The sequence below is a fragment of the Dermacentor silvarum genome, chromosome 4 (genome assembly GCF_013339745.2).
Source record: "Dermacentor silvarum isolate Dsil-2018 chromosome 4, BIME_Dsil_1.4, whole genome shotgun sequence".
NCBI lineage: Eukaryota > Metazoa > Arthropoda > Arachnida > Ixodida > Ixodidae > Dermacentor > Dermacentor silvarum.
The window spans coordinates 15,253,656-15,276,109 of record NC_051157.2 but is presented as its reverse complement, the minus strand read 5'-3'; the positions used below and the strand labels follow the sequence as shown (position 1 = coordinate 15,276,109).

The 22,454-nt window shown below is 43.4% G+C and overlaps 3 protein-coding genes across 3 annotated transcripts; 2 read left to right on the top strand and 1 right to left on the bottom strand.

The window, feature by feature from the left end:
• The first annotated feature begins 3 nt into the window (after positions 1-3).
• Positions 4-9,237, top strand: LOC119449502 (protein archease-like). Its single transcript, XM_037712687.2, has 9 exons — positions 4-238; positions 1,462-1,486; positions 1,576-1,586; positions 4,156-4,187; positions 4,294-4,372; positions 8,327-8,409; positions 8,520-8,572; positions 8,715-8,751; positions 9,134-9,237. Exons 1-9 carry the CDS (start codon positions 145-147, stop codon positions 9,221-9,223), a joined length of 504 nt encoding a protein of 167 aa, XP_037568615.1. The 5' UTR covers positions 4-144; the 3' UTR covers positions 9,224-9,237.
• Positions 9,238-12,777: 3,540 nt separating this feature from the next.
• On the bottom strand, positions 12,778-15,077 carry LOC119449499 (ATP-dependent RNA helicase DDX24). The gene has a single exon (XM_037712682.2). It carries the CDS (start codon positions 14,880-14,882, stop codon positions 12,813-12,815), a length of 2,070 nt encoding a protein of 689 aa, XP_037568610.1. The 5' UTR covers positions 14,883-15,077; the 3' UTR covers positions 12,778-12,812.
• A 229-nt stretch (positions 15,078-15,306) lies between these two features.
• On the top strand, positions 15,307-20,963 carry LOC119449500 (adenylate kinase). Its single transcript, XM_037712684.2, has 5 exons — positions 15,307-15,641; positions 15,704-15,749; positions 16,567-16,757; positions 18,934-19,101; positions 20,648-20,963. Exons 1-5 carry the CDS (start codon positions 15,510-15,512, stop codon positions 20,867-20,869), a joined length of 759 nt encoding a protein of 252 aa, XP_037568612.1. The 5' UTR covers positions 15,307-15,509; the 3' UTR covers positions 20,870-20,963.
• Positions 20,964-22,454: the final 1,491 nt, after the last annotated feature.

The window sequence follows — 22,454 nt, the reverse complement described above, 5'->3', positions numbered from 1 at the left end:
ACAAGTACGCTTGCAATCTAAATGCAAGCGAGCGGCAACAGATGACTCTACCCCGCTGAAATGTGTCGCTAAGGGCCACTTTTAGCATCCTTCATTTTTCGTAAAACGTATGCTTCCTGTAGCAGGTGTCCAAAGTAAATCATCATGTCTTTTGGTGATGAGGAATCCTGGTACGAGTTGGTTGAACGAGACGACTTCTCAGAGGAGGAGCTTTCGATACCGCCCATCAAGTACGAATGTAAGTGTGGATCTTGCTCACTTTCCAGCAAAAAATCGGAGGCTGTTTACCAGTAAGAGTGTCTTGTTATGTATAGACTCGTTTATCCTTGTGAGGTGTTCGGTAGTCTACGGTTTAGTTTACTGCCTACGGTTTGCTTTGTAATATACTTCCCGGCATGTTGACAGAGAGCGAAACGCACGTGGAGCCATTTTCAAATCTGTAAATCTGTTATGTCATTGTGGGATTTGCTTCTTGAAGCGCATCCCTCCAGTATTGGACCGTCGGTGTTCTCGCATAATATTGCTCCTTCTACTTCTCATTTATCGTTGCTAGCAGAAGCTTGCGTTGAAGCGTGCTTATCTCACTCAAAATTTTCGCATGGGACCCTGTTCAATAAACCACTTCAAATGGTCCCACTTTCCAAGTGGTCCCTGTTCAATAAACCAGTTCAAGTGGTCTCACTTGCCAAGTGGTGACCTGTTCAATAAACCAGTTCAAGTGGTCCCACTTTCCAAGTGGTCCCTGTTCAATAAACCACTTCAAATGGTCCCACTTGCCAAGTGGTCCCTGTTCAATAAACCACTTCAAGTGGTTCCACTTATTGCAGCAAATTTTTGCCTGGGATGGTTGATTTATCCGCTCTCGTCCTCGCCGTACACGTTCGTACATCACATTGAAATGCTCGATACACTTCCTGCGTCCTTTGGCTGTCAACAGTCAGGGTATCTGAATGTTTCTGAACAGTCCTGCCAGGTGTCCATGTACCAGCTGCACCAAGACAAACCCTGCTAAACACCAAGAATGGCGTTCATACTTCATTGCTGAGGCAGATGTTTACTCGTATCTTGCGGTGTCCTTATCGTCAATAGCTTTTTCTGCTGCTTTTCATAGGTCGAGGGTTTTTGTTGGTATGGTGTCTATTAAATATACTGTTTAGCAAGTCGTTGTGGCCAATAGCCAACAAATATACGAAAACCACATGACTAGTATTAATGTGCAGGTGATTTAGATGTTCTACTTCTAGAATTTTGTCGAAATTATGCAGAAGGTTAGAGAAGGCATGGGGGGCAAGAACCTGCATGCTGTACAGGTGCTGTTAAAAGGCAGATGACATACTCTTTGTGCTCTTAGAACATTGTTTAATTAATTAATTTATTTATTTTGTTAATTACTCATGACAGTTAAATAACCTTTTTTAAATGTGTGGCTGCTTGTAATCACTTTTTTTTTCTTTTTTGCAGATCTTGATCACACTGCTGATGTTCAGTAAGCTCCTTTTTAGTTTTGTCTGTAAATTCAAAATAAAGGTATTGAATCAACCCAAAGCTATGAATTTCTTTTACTGTCTGTTACAGGCTTCATGGATGTATCCTGTCTTGAAAGTTCTTCAACAAGAGTGTCTGTGAACTGCAGATGTTCTTGCTGACAGGCACTGGCTAAACAGAAGTGATGTGCTGATATAGCTCCTAGTGTACAACATGACTAAAAACATGCTAATGTGCACGTGAGCGTAATGATTTGTATTGTCATAATGAGCTCAAGGACGCTGGTGTGGTCTCACATATGCCAGCTGTCTCTCATCAAGAAAAGTGCAGATAATTACACATTGAGATCTTGTACAATGGGGGAGAGGCATTTCAATTGCACTTCCCCAAGAGCAAGTCGCTTTGGAACCTTTCATTGTTACAGAACTTAGCTCGTTACCGCATGGTGTATCATATATGATACACATATACATAGAACAACTGCTTCTAACCTAATGGAATCAACTCAAAGAAATCAACACATACTTATCTGGAGTCTGGGTTATCTCTAGCAATGAAAAATATAGTAGCTGTAACCGTGGAAATAATTTTTGCATTATTCTCTCAAAATATGTGTGCCGCTGCTTGTCACGCAATGTGAAAAAAAGATTGTAAACAAACAGGATATTTTCCCAATTCTTACACCTGCAAGTGGCGCTGAAAAAATAGCATCGGCTTTATTTGTTCTCAGTTTACTGTGCCGTCTGAGACGAGAAAGACATTCTGGTGGTTCTGTGAGGCAAGCATTCATTGCTGTATCTTTAATGATGCGGCATGCACTTATGGCTTGTTTTGTGGATGAGAGCAGAGATTTGCATCGGAACAGAAAACTGGGCGAGTTGGTGAACGTTTGTTGTATGACGGCATTGCAACTAGAACAAGGATTGAAGTTGGAACAGGACAGTAGGAAGAAGTAGAAATCGGTGCATGTCCTGTTTTTCAGTGCTTGTCCCAGTAGGGATGCCACCATACAATGAGCAGATATTTTTCTTTGCGAGAAAAATTTGATGGCAAAATATCAAATTTTTACAGGTTATACTGTTGATTAGTGCCATTACTGTGATAAATGCATAAGAAAATAAGAATTGCAGCTGTTTCTATGATAAACACAGTGTGGGGTCTGCCATGTTCTAAGAGCTAAAGACAAGGGCAGCAACAAACAATTCTTGGTGGACCAGAAAAACTGTATTCTTTCTGCTTGTGTCAAGCTCTTAAAGCCTATACAAAACAAAAATCCACATGAAATTAAGTGTACTTGGGGATCTGGCTAGGCTAATTGACACTCTAATTTAGTCACTCAAGGATGAGATAATAAAATTTTAATGAAAGTTGTGAAAATTCAGCTGCAAGAAATACACTCCATTTGTTTCACCAAAGCTTAAAGTTTTTCAATGACTAATGCATTTTGCAGATCTTCTCTGATTAAAACGTCTTTCTGTATGGTTGTAAAATATACCTGTAACTGGGGCATGGTGTGTCATGTATGATACGCGACAATCTTTCCCATAAAATCGTAACCATATGTTTTCTTAAAAAGTTTAAGTTCGTTTTGGCATTTCTGGCCTGAGCAAAGCTTTGTCCAATTTTTGCACGAGAAAAAGAAATTATTCAGTAAAGGATTAAGAATCAGGATTCAGTGCAAGTTATTGAAATTGCAGTTTTTTTTTTTTGTCAGATTCAATCTGATATTATAGGTGCTGAGTAGCTGTGTGGCACAAGAACTGCATGGCACTTGTGCATTTTGTACATTTATTTATGTATTTGTACGTAAGTGAAACTAAACAGAGAAGTTGGTGGTGAAAATGTACATGAATCGCAAAGCAAAATTTGGATAGACTGGCCATTAGAATAAACAACTGGAAGTGCCACAATATGTTTACAAGTGTTTCAGGAATAACGAAAAAAAAAAAATAAACATTGAAGGCAAATGATTGTGGAAGAAATTTGGTATGTCATACATCAAAAATAAATTGGCATCATGAAAGTGCATATTCAATCTGCCATTAGAAATTGCCAGAAAGCAAAGCAGATAAATAAATTATGACAAGAGCATTTATTAATCTCCAGATTTCAGATTCAAGTTTTACATTTTTCAACTGCCTTATGTGCAGATTAATATTTTGCTCCAGAAAGATATTTCGTGCAGGTTTCCCATAGACGTCTCAGTGCCCTCATACTGTCAGAAAACCTGCACTGGTGAATTAACAACCAGGATCATCAGAAACATAACACTGTATTTTTGCTATCAGCAGCAGCCCTTGTAGCTAGTGAAGAAGTATAAAGGCTTCTTTGAATTTTCTTCATTATACATTTTCTTCAAAAAATACATATTTTTAACTACCTTCCGACTCCTATGTGCCTGGAGCCGCTTCACATGTTTTGCAGTGTCATGAAAGTTAACAGTTGGGCTAACTAACAAAGCACAAACTACTTTACTTTTTTTTGTGAAATTATTTCTCTGTAGCTGTAGGCAAAATAAATCGAGTGCTTTCTCAGCGTTTAACACACCTCCACAATTCAGGACCCTCCTACACAGGGTATTGAGTTAAGTTACATAAAAAAAAAAAGACATGGCTAGTGAAATGTGTGATAAAACATTGATCTCAGTTGTACTTAACAAGTTCTTCTAAGGGGGTGATGACCTGACAGAAGCTTTTGAACAGGTAAGCCTTTTCTTTTTTGCTGAGGTAACTAGCAAAGCAAACTTTGTTCTTATTACTTAAGATGGCAACTCAACTGTTCTTTTTTTTTTTTTTTTTGCCTGTACAGGTAGCTGTTGCAATGTTTGCCTACATGACAGAAATTGACAAAGTTGAAATTCATGCCACGTGTGACATCAAAGCAGAAGGTATGTATGTAGGTAAAAAAAAAAAAAAGAAAACCTGGCCTCATTACTGAAACACGATTCGAATGTGTAACTCCTTGGCATTACCTCAGAGTTTGGTCGGCTGATGGGAGTGAAATGCAAAAACGCTTGTGTACCGTGCATTGGGCGGTCAAACTTAATCCGCGTTCCACCACTACGGCATGCCTCATAATCAGATGGTGGTTTTGGCACGTGAGACCCCATAATTTAATTAGATTAGATGACACCCGGCAGCATGCTCAAAAATCTCTGAACTGATGTGCTGGGACTTTTGTCATATCTGCTAGTCTGCTTAGGCACTATTTAAAGGCTGCTAACAAAATTAGACAATTACCAGACCTGCAGCTTTGCAAAGATTGCTTCAGTAGTATGTACTAGATTCGAAATTTTTTCGCAGTTGAGCAAATGTGGGTAGCATTCATGTGAGCAAGGAGTTGTACAAGAAGTAAAGGAAGTGTATTGAGTGTCAACAAGGTGTTACTTTTCTTTGTTAATGTGTTTCATATTGAGCACATTAGGGAGCACAAGTAACACTTAATAATGTCAGCATCTGGCTTTTTTGGGGGCGGCTTAAGACTTGTAAATGCAGTAGCAAGGAAAGCCACATTTATTTTAATTTAATTTTAATCTTGGTTTACATGTTTTTGCATTTGGCACGTCAAGCATGCACAGCACTAGCAATTTGGTCTTTTTCTCAGTCAGAGCCCGAGATATGAGAATTAGGGGTGGACGAATATTTTAAGTTTCGAATACGAATATTAGACACTAACTATTTGCATTCGTATAACTATATGAGCGCTATAACTATTTCACTTCCTTAACACTTTTGCTTCAAGACCTGGAAAATGCTGGTGGTTGATGTGGTAATGTAATGTGTGGCATCGCAGCCAACAGTGGTTTATGAACAGGATAGCTAAAAAGAGTGTGTGATGATTGGTTTCTGTATAAAACTAAGGCTTCGCCAAAGGCAACTGGGTAAGTTTGCGATGGCAGAGATGACGTGTGGAAGGTAATTCCAGTTTCTTGCTGCTCGAAAGAAGCATAAAACATGAAAAATAGTAGTCCGTGCTCGTGGTGAAACTTGGAAACATAACGTGCCACATTTAAAAGAACAGTTAACAGATGACCAGTGACTCGGTAGATGCGAATTAAAAAAACTATGGTATTTTTTAATATTATAACGAACCAATTATTTTGCAACAACTGACTGTTAAACAAAGTCTGGCTGCCGTTCTCTGCCTGCTAAACAAAATACCACAAGTTATCAAAAGTGAAATGACGCCAAAATTTTTCAAAGCAATGCAGAAATAAAATGGTTAATGCAAACTTTGTTTTTAATTTCACGATGGAAGCCTACATGACAACCTGTGATTTTTGCTTGTAGTCTGTAGGTTAGTGTTTCTTGCATTCTAGTCACGTAGCAGTTTTATTTTTTACGCTACAACCAGTGAGGTTTTATTTGCAACAGGCTCTTTTACATGTTTCTACAGCATACAAGTCCTTCAGCAGCTTTTTGTTTTCTTTTTCCACAGCTCCTGATATTTTTTCAACAACCATATATTTAGGGTTTTTGGAAAGATAGTCGTTCAGCAGCATTCATTTTAAAGCGAAGCTTTCCATGTCTCACTGATTTGTCCGTGAGCGCTGAAAATGCACCGCTGGAAAGCCAACTTACACAGTGAAAATATCTGCGCACACAATCGTAGAACACTACAGCTTACATTCGCAGTTGTACCGATAAGAACAATTGGAACTACAATGCCATGCTACCCAGACAAACTGTATATATCTGCGTTGCATTACGTGCATCACGCAATTCACGTACGGCACCCTCTTCTTCTGCCGTGAGCTGCATTCCCGGCCGTTACCATGGGTAGGCCACGAGTGCAGCGCACGGTTGAAGAAGAGGCTGCCGTACGTGAATGTAAGCGCGAGCGCGATTGTCTCCATGAGGCCGATCCCGTGTATCGGCAACGGCATGCTGTCTATGAAAGTGTGAGTGTGTGTGTGTAGTCAACGGCTACATGATCTAAAATAAAGGCTATGCAACTTAACAAAATGTGTCTCGATTCAACTTCAACGTTAAAAAAATGCAATCCTAATCAAGCAGTCAAATCACATATGCATCAGGTTGCTCAGCATTTCTTGGGTTCGTTGCATGGTCGTTGGCTTTCGACTTTGATTCAGTTTGCATGGGCGAAAGCTTCGTGTTCAACTATCTTTCTTTAAAAAAGGGGCTTTGATTTTTTTTTTATTGCGATAGCAATTATATGGACACTCAAAAGCAGATTTCTGCCGTCGCCGTCGCCGTGAGGTTCCGTATGACGTCAATGGAGATGAAATCGTGGCCGCGCGCCGCCGAACGCTGTATGTGCGAGTGAAAGGGCGCGAGGGACGCGCTCTTTCACGGGGAGTGAACGCACGGCGGAGAACAAACGCGCGTTCTGCGCCGTGCTTCCTTAAGGGCTGCAGAAGTAGGCGTCTCTTTCCTCCTTTACAATCACCATATATGTAGAGCAAACGCGCCTTCTTCCGATGCGCGAGAGGCCGTGGGGGAGGGGGGGAAGGGGGAGGGAAGGGAGGCGACGTTTAGCTGCGGCACCAAGTGCCTATTTATATCAGAGGCTCCGGCAACAGTCACCAACGCCGCACGCATTTTGAGCGAACGCGGGCAAAACGCCGACGGCGTCGACAACAGTTCTGCGCGTTGCCGGTGCTGCTGCATGTCTAAGTTTATACAGCTGATAAAGCTAACATCATTACTCCGTATAGCTCTCTACAAATTTGCTATCGCAATTGATGCTTCACCTTTCAGGTGAAACTGCGACAACTTTTTGGTAACCTTCCTTGCAGCCAAGCTGTAAAGATGATGGCAGGCTATTTCTGCAGTTCTTTTAATGACAATTGGTGATATCGCCTTTTAAACTGATCCTAATTTTTTGTGATAGCTGACTAGGTTTTTTTTTCGTGAGGCAGTACGAGTGTGGTACCTAATTATGCCAAAATAAGTATTTCTGCTGTAAATATACCTGTCTCTGCATTTGACTGTTCGATTTGTATTCAAAAATGTTGATATTCGCCCATCTCTATTGAGAATGCATCTGTACTTTTTGTGATTTTGCACGGTGCCTATGAAGCACCTAGCACTTAATAGTTCTACGATGGCACACCCAACAGGCAAATATGGCAGTTAAGATTGAGTTCGGAGGCAGGCTCGGACGGTTGCTTCCTTTTTTTTCAACCTGGTGTTGATGTTGGTTACATCCAACATCATAACCAGTTTGAGCCTTGGAGTACCTCACAATACCTGTTGCTGTGTCACAAGTGGCACAGTATAGCCAAATGATCCGATTATTGTAACACTATGCAGCATGATGTCATAGTCGATGGAGGCTCATTGTGAGCATGTGCCAGTGTAAATGTCACAAGTGGCACAGTATAGCCAAGTGATGCGATTATTGTAACACTATGCAGCATGATGTCATAGTCGATGGAGGCTCATTGTGAGCATGTGCCAGTGTAAATGTCACAAGTGGCACAGTATAGCCAAATGATGCGATTATTGTAAAGCATGAATGTGCAAGCAGACGATGTTACAAATGGGGATATAGGCACTGGTGCTGTCTGTGCCCCTGCTTGAGCAATTAAGTTGTGCAATGCTGAACCAGTTCGCTCACTGATCAATTCTGGTGGGATCATCTCTAAGTACACCAGACAAAGTAACAGCTGTACGCAGTAGTTCTAATGGTCATCTTTGCATAGTTTGCACATTTGTTGCTGGCACTCAATAACATTTCACAAATTTGTTAATACTGTGTTCAGCAGCGCGTGCGGTGTTGTGTAATGATGCATGGGGTAGCTTTGCAGAATTGGCATATCATGGCTAGGCTCTTGCTTAATTTTATATAAAACATTGGAATTGTCTCCTTATTGCAGCTGAAGACATGGTTGGCCTGCTGTACCATTTTTTAGATGAGCTGCTCTTTGTCTTTAGTGCAGAACCATTTATGATTGGAAAAGTGAGTCATCCTTTAAGCGTTATGATGAAACAATGTCGCCATCTTTTATCTGATTTTCCTGTATTATTAGCACACTTGGCCTTTACGATCCTATGTGTTGTTCCTTACAGAAAGTCAAGATTCTTGAATTTGACAAGGAAGCTTTTAGGATAAAAGCCAAAGTGTAAGTATTATTTTACATTGGTAATAGGGTCCGGCTATATTTCTCTGGAAGCATTCATTGCTGATGTCATGGTCAGTAGTGATTTGTCAATTCATGCATGTTTCCAGATTTAATTCTGGTGTGGGCTCTTTCCCTCTTACAGATTTGGTGAAGTGTTCGACCTTGGCAAGCACCCTCAGGTATGGATCCTTTTTTGACAACTGTACTACTACACGATAGCCATCTGACCTATATGAATTCAAGTAATGTGTAAATATACAAGTAATGATCACTTGAAAAATGCCTTGTTCTCATTACTGTTGTTTAGCTTAAGTTGTGCTTAGTTGCAATAGCTATGCTAACACTATGCAGCATGATGTCATAGTCGATGGAGGCTCATTGTGAGCATGTGAATTCCATGATAGCATGCTTTGTAGCTTTCCTTCCTGACATCATAGCCATTCCGCCCCCTGCCACACATGATGTACATCACCATTGGATATGTGGTCCAAAGAGTTGAGGCATGGAAAGAGTTCTCATACTTGCACCATGGTATGTCATGTTTGTATTTTCTTGTTACAGGGCACTGAAGTGAAGGCGATCACGTACTCCAACATGCAAGTCTGGGACAACCCAAACCAGCATGAGGTGTTTGTAATTATTGACATATAAATAAGTTATGCGCCCGTTGCATTTTACCTCTGCTTTTCGTTATGTGAAATATTGGCCTGCAATCATGAGCTACCCGAGAACCTCATTAAGCTACTAGTATGTCATGAAGGGGAGCCTATACACACCCTTTCATAAAAAGCTTGATGCACATCACCATAATCGAGGGTTAACTGTGGCAGACACATGTTGATTGTACTGAAATGAGCTGAGAGGAGTACCATGTGGCACTATGCTTCTACATGTGGTTGCCGCAATAAAAAAACAAGAAGGCAGGGAGGTTAACCCGAACTGAGCCAGGTTGGCTGCCTTCCACTGGGATTGGATATACATATTGTAACGGATGGGATGGATTTATTTACAAGAATGATGGATGGTTAGCGTAGCACAAGGGACAGGACTGTCATCCAAGCCCAACAGGCAGCGGCCAGCTCCTCGCGCACACTTCTACTGCCTCTCCTTCGGCTGCGCCGTGCAGCGTGACAATTTCTCCGGGGGGCAGACGAAGCTCGCCAAGTGAGATACACAGCAGCGCGACAATTTCTCCGGGGGCAGACGAAGTTCTCCGAGCGAGTTACATAGCCCGATGGTGGTGCAGTTTGAGTCAGGCGACGTGCACGACTTGCATGTTACGTGACCGCCGGTTGTGCGAAGTCGCTCTCGCGACGACTTAGGTCACGTCACTCAGTCGTTTCAGTACGACGTATGGGCCAGTGTATCGAGACAGAAACTTCGTGCAAAGCCCCTTTTTCCACACAGGTGTCCAAAGCCAAACAAAGTCCCCAGGAGCATATGTGACGAGCATATGTCGAGCATCATAACGAGTCTTGGCACGATCTTGAGAGGAGAGAGTCCTGAGGCGGGCCAGTCGACGCACTTCTTTGGCACGGCATAAAGTCTGGCTTAATGAGTAGTCATCATGTGGGGACCAGGGAAGGATGGTGGCGATAAAGCTTTGGGGGTTGCGAGCATAGAGAAGAAAGAAAGGCGCATAGCCGGTGACTTCGTGCTTGGCAGTATTGTAAGCGTACGTAACAAATGGCAAGATTGAATCCCAGTTTTTGTGATCGGTGGAGACATACATGGCAAGCATGTTGGTCAGCGTACGATTTGTGATTGGCATATGTAGAAATGGCATTCACAGGTGCTTATAAAAACTAGGGGATAGGAAGAGAATTCGCACTTTCAACTGATTTTATTTGCATGAAGAACTTTGCATAGCCTGGTGATTTAGGCTTCCGAGATCGCACATTGCACCTGACTTGTATGGACAAATGCACACGTATTGAAGGGAAGATTGAATTGATCACTTGACTGGTTACCTAAATTCAGGAAACTTTCACATGTTAGGTGTAGGGAATATGCTCAAATTGCAGTGTCATTTCCAAAAACTATTTCACTTCCTTAACACTTTTGCTTCAAGACCTGGAAAATGCTGGTGGTTAATGTGGTAACTGTAATGTGTGGCATTGCAGCTAACAGTGGTTTATGAACAGGATAGCTAAAAAGAGTGTGTGATGACTGGTTCCTGTATAAAACAAAGGCTTCGCCAAAGGCAACTGGGTAAGTTTGCGATGGCAGAGATGACGTTTGGAAGGTCATTCCAGTTTCTTGCAAGAAGCATAAGACATGAAAAATAGTAGTTCGTGCTCGTGGTGAAACTTGTAAACATAACGTGCCACATTTAAAGGAACAGTCAACAGATGACCAGTGACTCTGTAGACGTGATTTCCACTTTCAACGATGACATGCTGATATTGTGTGAATGGGAAGAATGAATAAATTGACTTAAAAAGAGAAAAATGATTTCATCTGTATCAGTAAATTACCCGTCTACAATATCAAAAACACCACTCTTACCACGATAAGACACTTGGTAAGCCAGAAAAAGCGCAATAACAAGAGACGAGAAGTTCCTGCACCAGCTCGCTGTGACATCATGGACTTTAACAGCGTCGTCTAGGGCCTAGTTAATTATTTAACAATAAAGATAGACTACATTGTGTTCCAAAGGAGCCAAAGATTGAACATGGCAAGCTTTGGAAACATTTAATGGGTCAATGCGGGCTAAATATGAAAACATTTGCCATGGTTGAATGCGGTTAAACCAAGTTTGTCGACCGATAGCACGGTTTTGCTTGCTTTGGGAAAGGACACGGACGCTGCTTGGCGCCGTCAGCAACCACCGCATCTACAATTGCACCACAAGACAACACACAGATGCTGCGCGGCAGGAGCAGTGAGCGAATTGACCTTCATGCTGCGTCTTGCTTCAATGAAAACTAAGCGTCGAAAGCACAGCGCATACGAAGCTACCAGCACTCAGCACATTTTGTACACATCGCCGATCGTTTTCAAGATATGGGCGCCCACGCGGCGTACACAGCCGCCGGTAGTGGCAGGCTAAGTCCCAATTTCACCTTGGCTGAGCTTGAAGGTCACATTTACGGAACCAGGCGTTTTCTGGGTCTGTACCTGTAGTAGTAAAGCTATCATTCTAAAAATACAGACCCCATTACAAAAGCAAGTGGCCCAATCAAACTTCTGTCAAACAAGAAAAGTTGGATTGGGGGGGGGGAGGATGCATTGCAGGATAGTTTGGCCTCCCCCCCCCCCCCCCCCTGCATACGCATTTGTGTTACATTTGACCTCATAAGGCAGGTACCCATTTTCGTAAAACCAAGATGAAAAGTTAAATTGGCTTACATCCCCAGATGTGTAGCTCAAGAAATACAAATTTTGTCAAAAACGCATTACTTTAATGTATGCTTCCCTATATCTAGTTACAAATAATAGCTTTGAAACATGCTTGCCAAATGGCAGAAAACTTCTGTAGCTGTACAGCATCAGTTATTTGCTGGTTCTAAGGCATGTGGAACTTTTTTGCCAATGAAAACTGCATAAATCAAATGAAATGGCAATAGGAAAATAGGACACGCATAAACTGAAAATTTATGGAACACATGGTACAGAAGCATTAAAGCACCTTTTTAATTTCAAATGTGTTAGCCACATTATTCATCAATCTTGTCAGTTTTTAGTGATACTAGGAGCTCTAAGCTTGTTTGACAAGAAAGCTTTGCATTACTGAGTACTATGCAATAGCACTAACAACTGATTGCTTACTTTACGATTATTTACCAACCTTTCCAGGGAGGGGAGGGGTTATTCTGCGGACATGTCTGCTGCTGAAGTTCTGACTGGCTGGGCTGGTGTACGCGTCAGGAGGAGGCAGGCAACCTCAGCCAATCAGCACTTCAGCAGTAGATGAAACGGACATGCTAAGTGGACACTTACAGAATACCTCCCCAGGTGCATGCACAGTTCCGACATGCAAAACATGCTCGTACTGCACAAAATGTCTTCACACACGGGCATGGAAAAATTTAGTGCCAACTTGTAGGGATAACAAGAACTGTGTCAATATTTTCTCAATAAGCTGTCCTGTCTATACTACTTGCCGTGGCAAACTGATATCACTCAAGGCCATGCAGATGAAATAGGTACTTGAAAGTCTTGGGTAACAGTTACTCAAAGGCACACAGAAAACACATACCTCCACACTGGCCTTCATAACTAAGCCCTCTGCACTTTATTGGTTACTTTGTTTATTACCAATTGCTTTCTGCTTCCACAAGGGAAATTTTCTGGTCTTCTTTTTCTGCTTAATCTTGGATGCACCTTCTGCTGGTGCAGCCACGGCATTTTTCTTGTTCTTCCATGCTTCTATAGCCTCCAGTGCTGCCTCGTCCATGCGCAACTTGGGCACTTCCAGAGTCCCTTGCTTTGTCAAGTACTTCCCAGAGAAACCAGAAGGAAACAGAGGCTTCTTCAGCATTTCAGAAAGTTGAAACTGCATTGCTTTAAGCTTGCGTTTTGTGTCCGCCTTCTTTCTTTCATCGGTGTTTGAAAGCATTTTTTTGTCAAGGTCGATCTCCATCTCCTTGGCAGCACGTTGCAGCCAGTTGTCCTCATAGTTGCTCCGGCGAACTCTATGACTTTCGGCTTCAAGCTTTCTTGCCAGCTCAACACGATTCTGCACTGCCTTCAGCATGCTCAGATCAATAGGGAAGTCAGGAAGATCTTCATCCCTGTTTAATGTTTTGCAAATCTTGCGGTACAAATGCAACTCTCGTGGTTCCATGAGCATCACACTTAGTCCACCACTTTTGGCCCGTGCAGTACGGCCACTACGGTGAACATAGACTTCTGCTGTTCGCGGCACTTGAAAGTGAATGACATGTTGGATGCCCTGAATGTCAAGGCCTCTCGCTGCCACGTCTGTGGCAAGAAGAAGACCAGATGGATTGCTCTTGAAGCGGTCAAGGTTTTTGAGCCGTTGCCTCTGCTGCATGGAGGCGTGCAGTGGAAGTGGAGAACGCTGCAGCAAGTCCAGCACAGATACTAAACGGCGTACACTGTCGATGCTGTTACAAAACACCAACGTCCTCCCTGGATGTGCCAAGAGGAAATAGTACAGCCGACTGTCTTTGTCCTCGACTGAGGGACACACAATCCGCGATTCACACAGTGACTCGGCAGTTCCAAGTTTCCGGGTCAAGTCAACCACTTTTGGTTTTGAACTTATACCGATGGTGTGCATCAGCTCTTCAACTTTTTCTTTCTCAGACAGCTTGTGCTTTTTGGGCTTGTTCTTCATGCGCCTCGGTAATTCGTGGACCATGGTCAGGGTCGCCGAGAAGACAAAGTTTTGGCGGCGGCGTTTTTCTTCATCTTCGGAAGGTGCATTCATAATTTCCAACAACCGTGTAAGGTCTTCGAAATGACCCTTCTCAACCATGCGATCAGCCTCGTCAATGACTAGGTAGCGGATTTTGCTCACGTCGGACACGTGGGGCGCTCCCTGGTCGACAAGCTCCCAGAGGCGGCCAGGCGTAGCTACTACGATCTCGGGCTTGCGCTTAAGAAGTCTCAGCTGCTTCTCCGCCGAAAGACCTCCGACGACGTTCATGACGCGCACGTTTGTGTATTTCGCCACATCTTGAATGTGCCGCGTCACCTGAATGGCGAGCTCTCTCGTAGGCGTTAAGACCAGAGCTTGGAGAGGCATGGCCTTCAAATCGCCCTCTGTGGACAGCCGTGCTTTCCGTTCCATGATGTGGTGCAGGAGAGGTATGCCGAAAGCGAGTGTTTTGCCGCTGCCGGTCTCTGCTGCGCCCATGATGTCCAAGTGATCACGAATGGCGGCTGGCAAAGTTTGTGCCTGTATTTCAGTGGGCTCGGTGAAATTCAATTCGGCCAACGCTCGCAACACCGGTTCTGGAACATGGCAGTTGAGCCATGAAGACATGTCCGGGCCCTCGCACTTGAGCTTTTTTTCACGCAGACACGCTGCACCTTCATCGTCACTCCCTGCATCATCACGGGCTACTGTTGAAGGTTCCGCGTTTTTGTGCACAGAGCCGCTGCTGGTTCCCGCCGGCTTACCATCGCGTTTTCGCTTTCGCTTCTTTTTCTTAGCAGGCCTGTCGGGAGTATCGGTAGATCGCTTTAAAGACTCCTCCTGACGCACAATGTCATAGCTTGTCAGCTCTTCGAGGCCCGAGAAGCCCTCCCATTCTAGGTTTTGAACGGTTGAAGGCTCTATTTCAACAGGCTTCCATCGTGTTTTGGATCGGATGACAACAGACCTTTTCGGCATTGCTAAAATAGCACAGCACGCAAGTGGTTCCTCAGAATCTTCTCGACAGTCGCATAACCACTCAGACACCTCGATGAAAAAGCCGCACAAGTAACCGCTGGGTTTTCAACTGTCAACAGCAAAGAAAATTGACCACGATCTCGTAGACGGCCATCAATGACAACTTTTCGCACCACCACGTGCAGCCTATGACGGAAGCGGAAGCAGCAAGCAGCAGACGGTCATATGGTGATGGTGATAGTGAAAGGTTCTATCTGTAACCGTCGTTATTTTCAGTTTCTTATTCTATGTCAGTTGGAATTGGAAAACTGTCTGCAATGCTAACATTGCTTACGTAAGAAAACTAGTAGCCCGGGGCATGGTAGCACAATAAACTCGTGACAATTTTTCTTACTTTTTTTTTTGTTTTTATTGCTTGCTTATCTCATCTCTGCAGACCACTCTTGCTCGCGTGCGGATTTCTGCGCCCTTTCCCGACGTGGTGGTGTGAGGTGTGTGAGGCCGGCGAGGTTGTGTAAGGTTGAGGAGCATTTGCTGCTGACCCTGTCTTTGGTGAACTAGGTTCGCGACAGGACCGCTACATCGTCCGGCTGAAGTATCGCCCAGAGAACCTCGAGTACACAGCACATGGCTCCTTCACAAAAACGCAAAGAGAGTGAACATCTGTATGCCGGCAGCTACGTGCCCAACGAAAGCAGGAGCCGGAAAGGTATCAACGCCGTTCTCCTTGGACCACCGGGATCTGGCAAGGGCACGCAGGTAGAGTAATTAAGAGTCTGGCCTATTGCTCTGGATAATCATGCAGTATTCGTTTGCAACAGGCGCCGAAGTTAAAGGAGGAGTACTGCGTGTGCCACTTGGCTACCGGTAAGTGCTGCGATTTTAAGAGCGCCAAGCATGAATTTGCATATGGGTTGTAAATAATAGACTGACATTATGCTCGGCTACTTTGGTGCTTTCCTGTGAATTCCAACATGGATCAAACTCAAGTTTGCACGCCTCATTTTCGTCCAGTTTATGCTTCAACCGTGTGCCTTTACTGGCAAATTAATAAAGTCTTGCTCACCTCTGCTCTGAAACTTGATTTTGCGTCATGAACGGCATGGCCATATATCAAAAACACGTTGGCAGTGTCGACATGCAAATTGAAATGCATTTCTTCTTTGCCTTGCGTGCATGTTTTGAGAGGCGTGGAAACTGTGTCCTGAAGTTATTTCTATGCATAATATCGATTCTTTGCACATACATTGGCTATTTGGCTCAGCTTGCATTTGGTCATAGCGTATGCGAGTGCCACCGTTGTTTCATGTAGTTGGGATGGCGGATATAGCTGTGTCGTATGTGTAAAGTGAGTGTGTAACTGCCGTTGAATTTGCACATACAGGGGATAAATTTCAGAGTAGCATGCATATTAAGGCACATGTAACATGAATGCGTATTTAGGAATTAATTATTAATGTTCGTGAATGGTGCAAAAAACACAGGACGAACGATGGGAACTACAGGCACACAAATGCACTGTCTGTCCTGCTGAGTGTCCTGTCTTGCTGCGCCATTCACAAATATGCATCTATACCAACTCGCCCAGTTTTGTATATTTAGAAGGCTCAGCATGTCTGCATTGTAGTGAAACCTCAAGCTTACACCGACTAATCTCATGTTGTGCCTCCACTGGCTATTACAGGGGACTTGCTACGTAGCGAGATCAGTTCAGGCTCTGAATTGGGCAAGCGACTCAAGTCCACCATTGAGAGCGGGCATCTGGTGAGCGATGATGTAGTCATTGAGATGGTGGCCAAAAATTTGGACAAACCCGAGTGCAGCAATGGTTTCCTTCTGGATGGCTTTCCACGTACCATTGTTCAGGCTGAAAAAGTACGTCACTGCTACTGTAAATACATGAAATGCCTTGCAATTGTATAAGTATCGGTGTGCATGTGTTTCCAGTGCTTTCTTTCGAGTTCCCTGTTACCTTGGTTATGTTGTCAAGTTACCAGTGAAATCTAAAGAGTACAGGCAGACGACTCAGTTGGTTCAGCATATTGTGGATTTGGCTTGCTGTATAACAGAAGACTAAAGATTGGGCACTTCTTTGATGTTTTCTTGTATGCACACATTGATCCATAAGTTACCAAGTATATGAATTCCACAATGATCCAAGTGCTCGCATGTGTGTCTTGTCGATGCCAAAATGTTGGCATGTCCCATTGCTTTTCCGCTTCACTTAAGCTCAACGCAACTTTGAGGAAAATGCCAGACTCGGATGTGTGCATGGTGGGTTCTGCCAGGGAATTTTAGAAGTGGTAGAGGCTGCAACCGTAGTTCCCATCCAATCACTACGCATAGAGCTCCCTGCAAAAATTCCTAGAGGGAACTCTGGCATTACAATTGTTTTGTTGCCATGGGAATGGTGGACAGTATGTGAATTTCTAATATTCATGCTGGTGGCATCAGACATTCTTGTCACATTGCATATTACACTTTATTTTTCTAAATTTTGAAGCAATCAACATTTTCTAAATACATGAAGGCAGCATCTGTGCACATGAGCAGTCGTAGCAAATTGTTGTATGTATACTGCAATATTTTGTTGAATATGATCAATTTGCCAAGTCGCAAAGCTATCTGAAGCCAGAAGGACTAACCTCCGTGTTTTAGAGCATTCCTCCACTCGGCACTCCAATTCGACTAGTGGATGGCAGCTTCGAGTCGATCGTTTGAGAATACAGGGGTAAGTCTAGGCAAATCCATGTACTAGCCACCATTCCCGTGCTAGCTCAACCACCATACTACCAGCTCCTGTAGACACTAGTGCCAGATTTAGTTGGAGAGTTTCCTGTCTTGGACATGTGTTCAGCATTATATCAATGCCACAGTGAAGTTATAGAGGCCAGATATGTTGAAAGTAAAATGGCACATGTTTGTGTGAAAAATTATGAAAGCTAAAATTAAAGTAGGTTTATGTTCCATTCCCCCTTGTGTGTGCAGAGGTAGTGGGGGGCATGCAAGCTTTGTGTACTGAGCCTGGTGCACCAGTGCAGGACAGTCTACAAGTGATAACATAAAATAGCATGCGACTACCCATTTTTGCAATGTGTATAGGACCCGCTGGTCGAGATAAAACGTGCCTCTAGTGCATTTTATTTCTTATCTAGCATGTCTCAACAGCATTTGCTGTGTGGCTTTTGATGCACTATTGCACAGCTTAGGAAATCTAACACGTTTATTACCTTAGAACATTCACTTTGCAAATATTTCGTACACTTGTACTAATCACATAATGTCTGTGTTCTGATTCTTCCTGGCCTCAAAGGTGACATTTTTTACCGCAACTTAGAAACATTATGAAATGGCAACTGAGGAACTATATTGTTACTTAAATGGCAAATTCATGTTAAACTACAGAGCAAAGTTCTCTGTTCATAACCAGCATGTTTCACAGCCACGAACTGTGCTGCTAATATCCCCATGGATAATCTTGTACACATCCACAAATGCACAAGAAAGTGAACGGAAGGATGGCTGCCGTGGTAGCCGAATTGGTAAAGCACCGCATGGGTAATGCTGAAGATGTGGATTCAGCTCCCACCTATTGCAAGCTATCTTTCTATGCACTTTTAATTTCCCTTTCTTCTTATTATTATTATTTGATTTGAAAAAATATACACAGGAAAGGGAAAGCGAGGAGCAAGGCTGGCAACTGCCACCAGAAGGGGCACAACGCCTGCATACACTTCAGAAAGGAGGAGACAGAAACATAGAAATGGAAGATAGGAAGGAGGGGAGGATAGGAGCGAGATGACAAATCTCAAAGAATAAAGTAGAACACACAGTACAGGTCACATGCAGTAGGGCCCGTCACTGCTGGTCACGCTACTAAAGAATTCCCTTTCTTATTATTTCTACATTTCAGTTAACATAGCATTTGATTTCCCTATGCTTTCTCTCGCTTCATTATCTATTCCTTCGTACTTGAGGCACTTTTTGTACCTATTGCATGGTTTACGGATGATCGTGCTCATACTGCTTTCAACTTCTTTTCTCCTGGCAGCTTGATGAAATGCTGGAGAAGAGGCGCACCCCTCTGGACTCTGTGGTAGAGTTTGGCATTGACGACAGCTTACTCATCCGAAGGATTACAGGCCGGCTGACACACTTGCCGAGTGGGCGCTCATACCATGAGATCTTCAGCCCACCAAAAAAGCCCATGACTGATGACGTGAGAGCACTTTATTCTATTTTTTTTTTTTTTTTCGTGTTTGTGAAAAACGAGTGGCAAAGTGTTATAGGAAATTTGTTGCTCCACTTTATGGCTCGCTCCACTTTATGACTGTGCTGGTAGTGCACCTTCACATGGCTGCAATATTTTTGGGCAATATTTAAATGCGAGTATGCTAATTTATGTAGCAATTTATAGCTAGTGTCCACATTTCCTCCTCCGACTGCTCCCTCAAAGTAATGGAACCCAATCTTGAAGGCTACGGTTTTGCTTACTGCAGCTACTGAAAGCAAAGTCAAGGTCACCATGTTGTGAACATCATCTATTGTATTCTGCACAGAAAATGGCTATGGCGAGTGGCAAAACAGTATCCATTATGGTGTTGTTTAGAAATAATAAGTGGCACCTACAGACATCAATATAACGCTATAATTTTTTGTGCGACTCCCAGTCTAGCCTAAAGGGGAGCATGCAATATTTTTTTCTTGTGCATCAGACTTAACCACCAGGCACCTATAATTGGTGGCAGAGAACCATTAGCAGGCCTTTTATTTATGGAATAGTTTGTGACACGAGCTGTACTCTGTTTCATACTTTCCCGTCATTTAATATGCAAGTAGTGTGGCTATAGAAGTCTCATTCCACACATTTTGCAGTGCAGTTGTGTTTAATTGTCAGTGCTTTTTACGGAATAACTACTTCATATATTAAAACTACAACTTGTGGATGTAATGTTACGTCAAATGGCATATTATTTGTGCCCTCTTTGTGCTGCCTGTAAGCGACACTATGTTTTGGCCATGAGTGCAAGCAGTGAGCTGTAACCACTTGTTGAAGAAATGTGTCGCAATGCTTGATTGCATGGTGATAAATAAGTTCAGACTTGCGACACCTTCCATGTAATAATTACATATTTTGCGACATCGAATAACATAACGCATACTGATGTCTTTCTTTCATATGTGACGTGCGATTTCTTGGTTGCAAATGTGGGAAGCGAGAGGAGTTTGTTTAGTTTCTGTAGTGTTGTATAGGAGGCCTTTGATTCTTTTTCTAGTTTGCAGCGAATATATTTAGATCTGTAAATCTCACTTTACATGTTCCATATGACAATGGGAAATACTAAAAAGTGTAGCTTGTGCAGTAGAAGCAGGTGAGTCATGGTTACTTTTACTGGTTTACGGTATTAAAATCATTGTAGCTAGCTTTGTTGCTCTTTTTATTTTTGTTGCCTATAGTCGGGTACAACTTAAGAAGACAGAAGAGGCCCCACCCAGATGACCGAAGCGCAGCAGCCGCTTTCCACCGCGACTAACGAAATAGTCCCGCTGCCATGTTCTCCGTCAGCGGGGACACCGGCCGTCCGGCTTATGACGCAAGTCTTTAGTGCGCGCCCATTGGTGGAGGCTCGTATGCATCCGCCTTTGAGGGGGAAAATGCCGCTGCCTTCTAAAGTTGTATCCGACTATAGTTGCTCTTGTATTTTAGTGAGAGTCCATTCAGGCTGCTGTTGTACCGATGTTGCCATTATACAATTTGTTTGTAGGTGACCGGTGAACCACTGGTGCGTCGATCTGATGACAATGCGGAAGCGCTGAAGAAACGCCTGTCGGCTTACCACAAGCAAACGGCACCACTCGTTGGCTATTACCAGAAACGTGGGCTTCACACCAGAATCGATGCCACCTTAGCTCCACAGAATGTGTTTGAGAACATCAAAAAGGTTTTTGAAACTGCCAAGAGCAAGGACCATGTGATCTTTCTTTGATGAAGAGCTGGGTTATCTGAAGAGGAAACGATATGATGGCTCCGTGTCAATAGCTGGTATAGTGAAATAAATGATTTGCTATGGGTTTTCTTACTGATTGTTGCCTCGAGTTTTTCTGCAATAATCCTGCAGCTTAATGATGCACTTGTGCACATCTCATGTACAGTGCATGCCACACCAAATAAGCAGAAGAGTTGCCTTGCATAATGGCACCATAGTGCACATTATTTTTTCCAGACCTGTTAAGTCTCTGCTTGCCTATGTGATGTGTAACTTCGTATCCAATCACTGGGCTCAACCAGATTGTCAACACAGGTGCCTCTATGAACTTGACAATGAAATAAAGTTTTGTAGGCCACTGAAGCTCAAACACTGACACAGGTTTGGTGTGTAGGATACTTTGCTCCAACAGATTAGCAACGGGCACGGAACTAAGACGAGTACAGAGGTGTACAGGCATGTATAAAACGCACACTGGTGCCCATATGCGTGTTCTATAAGGGCTTTTACACCTGCACTCTTCTTTGTTCCATGCTGTTTATGTGTCTATCAGATTAACGAACCAACTTATAACTAGCCTAAACCTAGTTTTGATAGAGTGCAGGATACTTCAGTGTGGCATTCACTTGGCACTCTACACACTTCATCGGCCATCAACTGCCTGCAGATTTCAACTAGTGCTCAACCAAGGAGGCAGTTGGCCCAACACACAGACAGATGATGATGATGATGTCCTCAGCACATGGCTCGTACCCACTTCGGGGGATTGGCCAAGAACAGGAGTGATCAACTTTAGCTTCTTCACTGGCAAACGTGGATGCCAGGCCATTCTCAAGCGACTTTATTCTGGGTCGTCGGCCTCACCCGGGATATAGAACTCACTGGGCCATGCTACAATTTATACACGACACAGAACTAGCTTTGAAATTAAATATATGCTACTGTGTTGAGGACTAGGACCTTCGCATCAATATCCCTTCTCATCAACATCTTCTATCCCTCTTTCATTCCACTTCTTCAGAGCAGAGTAGCAGTTACACAGGACTAGCTTTGAGACTAAATATATGCTGCTGTGTTGACGACTAGGATCTTTGTACCAATATATCCCTCTTTCATTCCCCTTCCTCAGTGCAGAGTAGCAAATTACAGCGCACACTTGGGCCGACCTCATTTTATAATTAAACTTGCAGTAGAGGGCTGGCTGTAGCCTGACATACTGAAAGCAGCCGAAAAGCAGAATTTTGGTAGGGCTTTACACCGGTGCCACACGGCCACTTTCGATCGTGATCGAGTCCGATTCGGATCGAAATTCTCGACCGCGGTTGGTTACCTCCCACAAGCTTGCACCAGGGAGCCGATCGCGATCGAAAATGCGCCGTGTGACACTGCTATTAGTTACACACTCGTTTGATTCATACGACAGCAGCATGTCTTTCCAGCACAGCACAGTGTGACAATCCGTTTTTGTAAGCAGCATTTGCAGTAATATAATGTGTACGGCAGCTGGGCCCACATACTGCTAGGAGAGACTTGCTGTGGAGTCGGCATCAAAAGTTTGCGCACCAACGGATCTGATAAAAAGCTT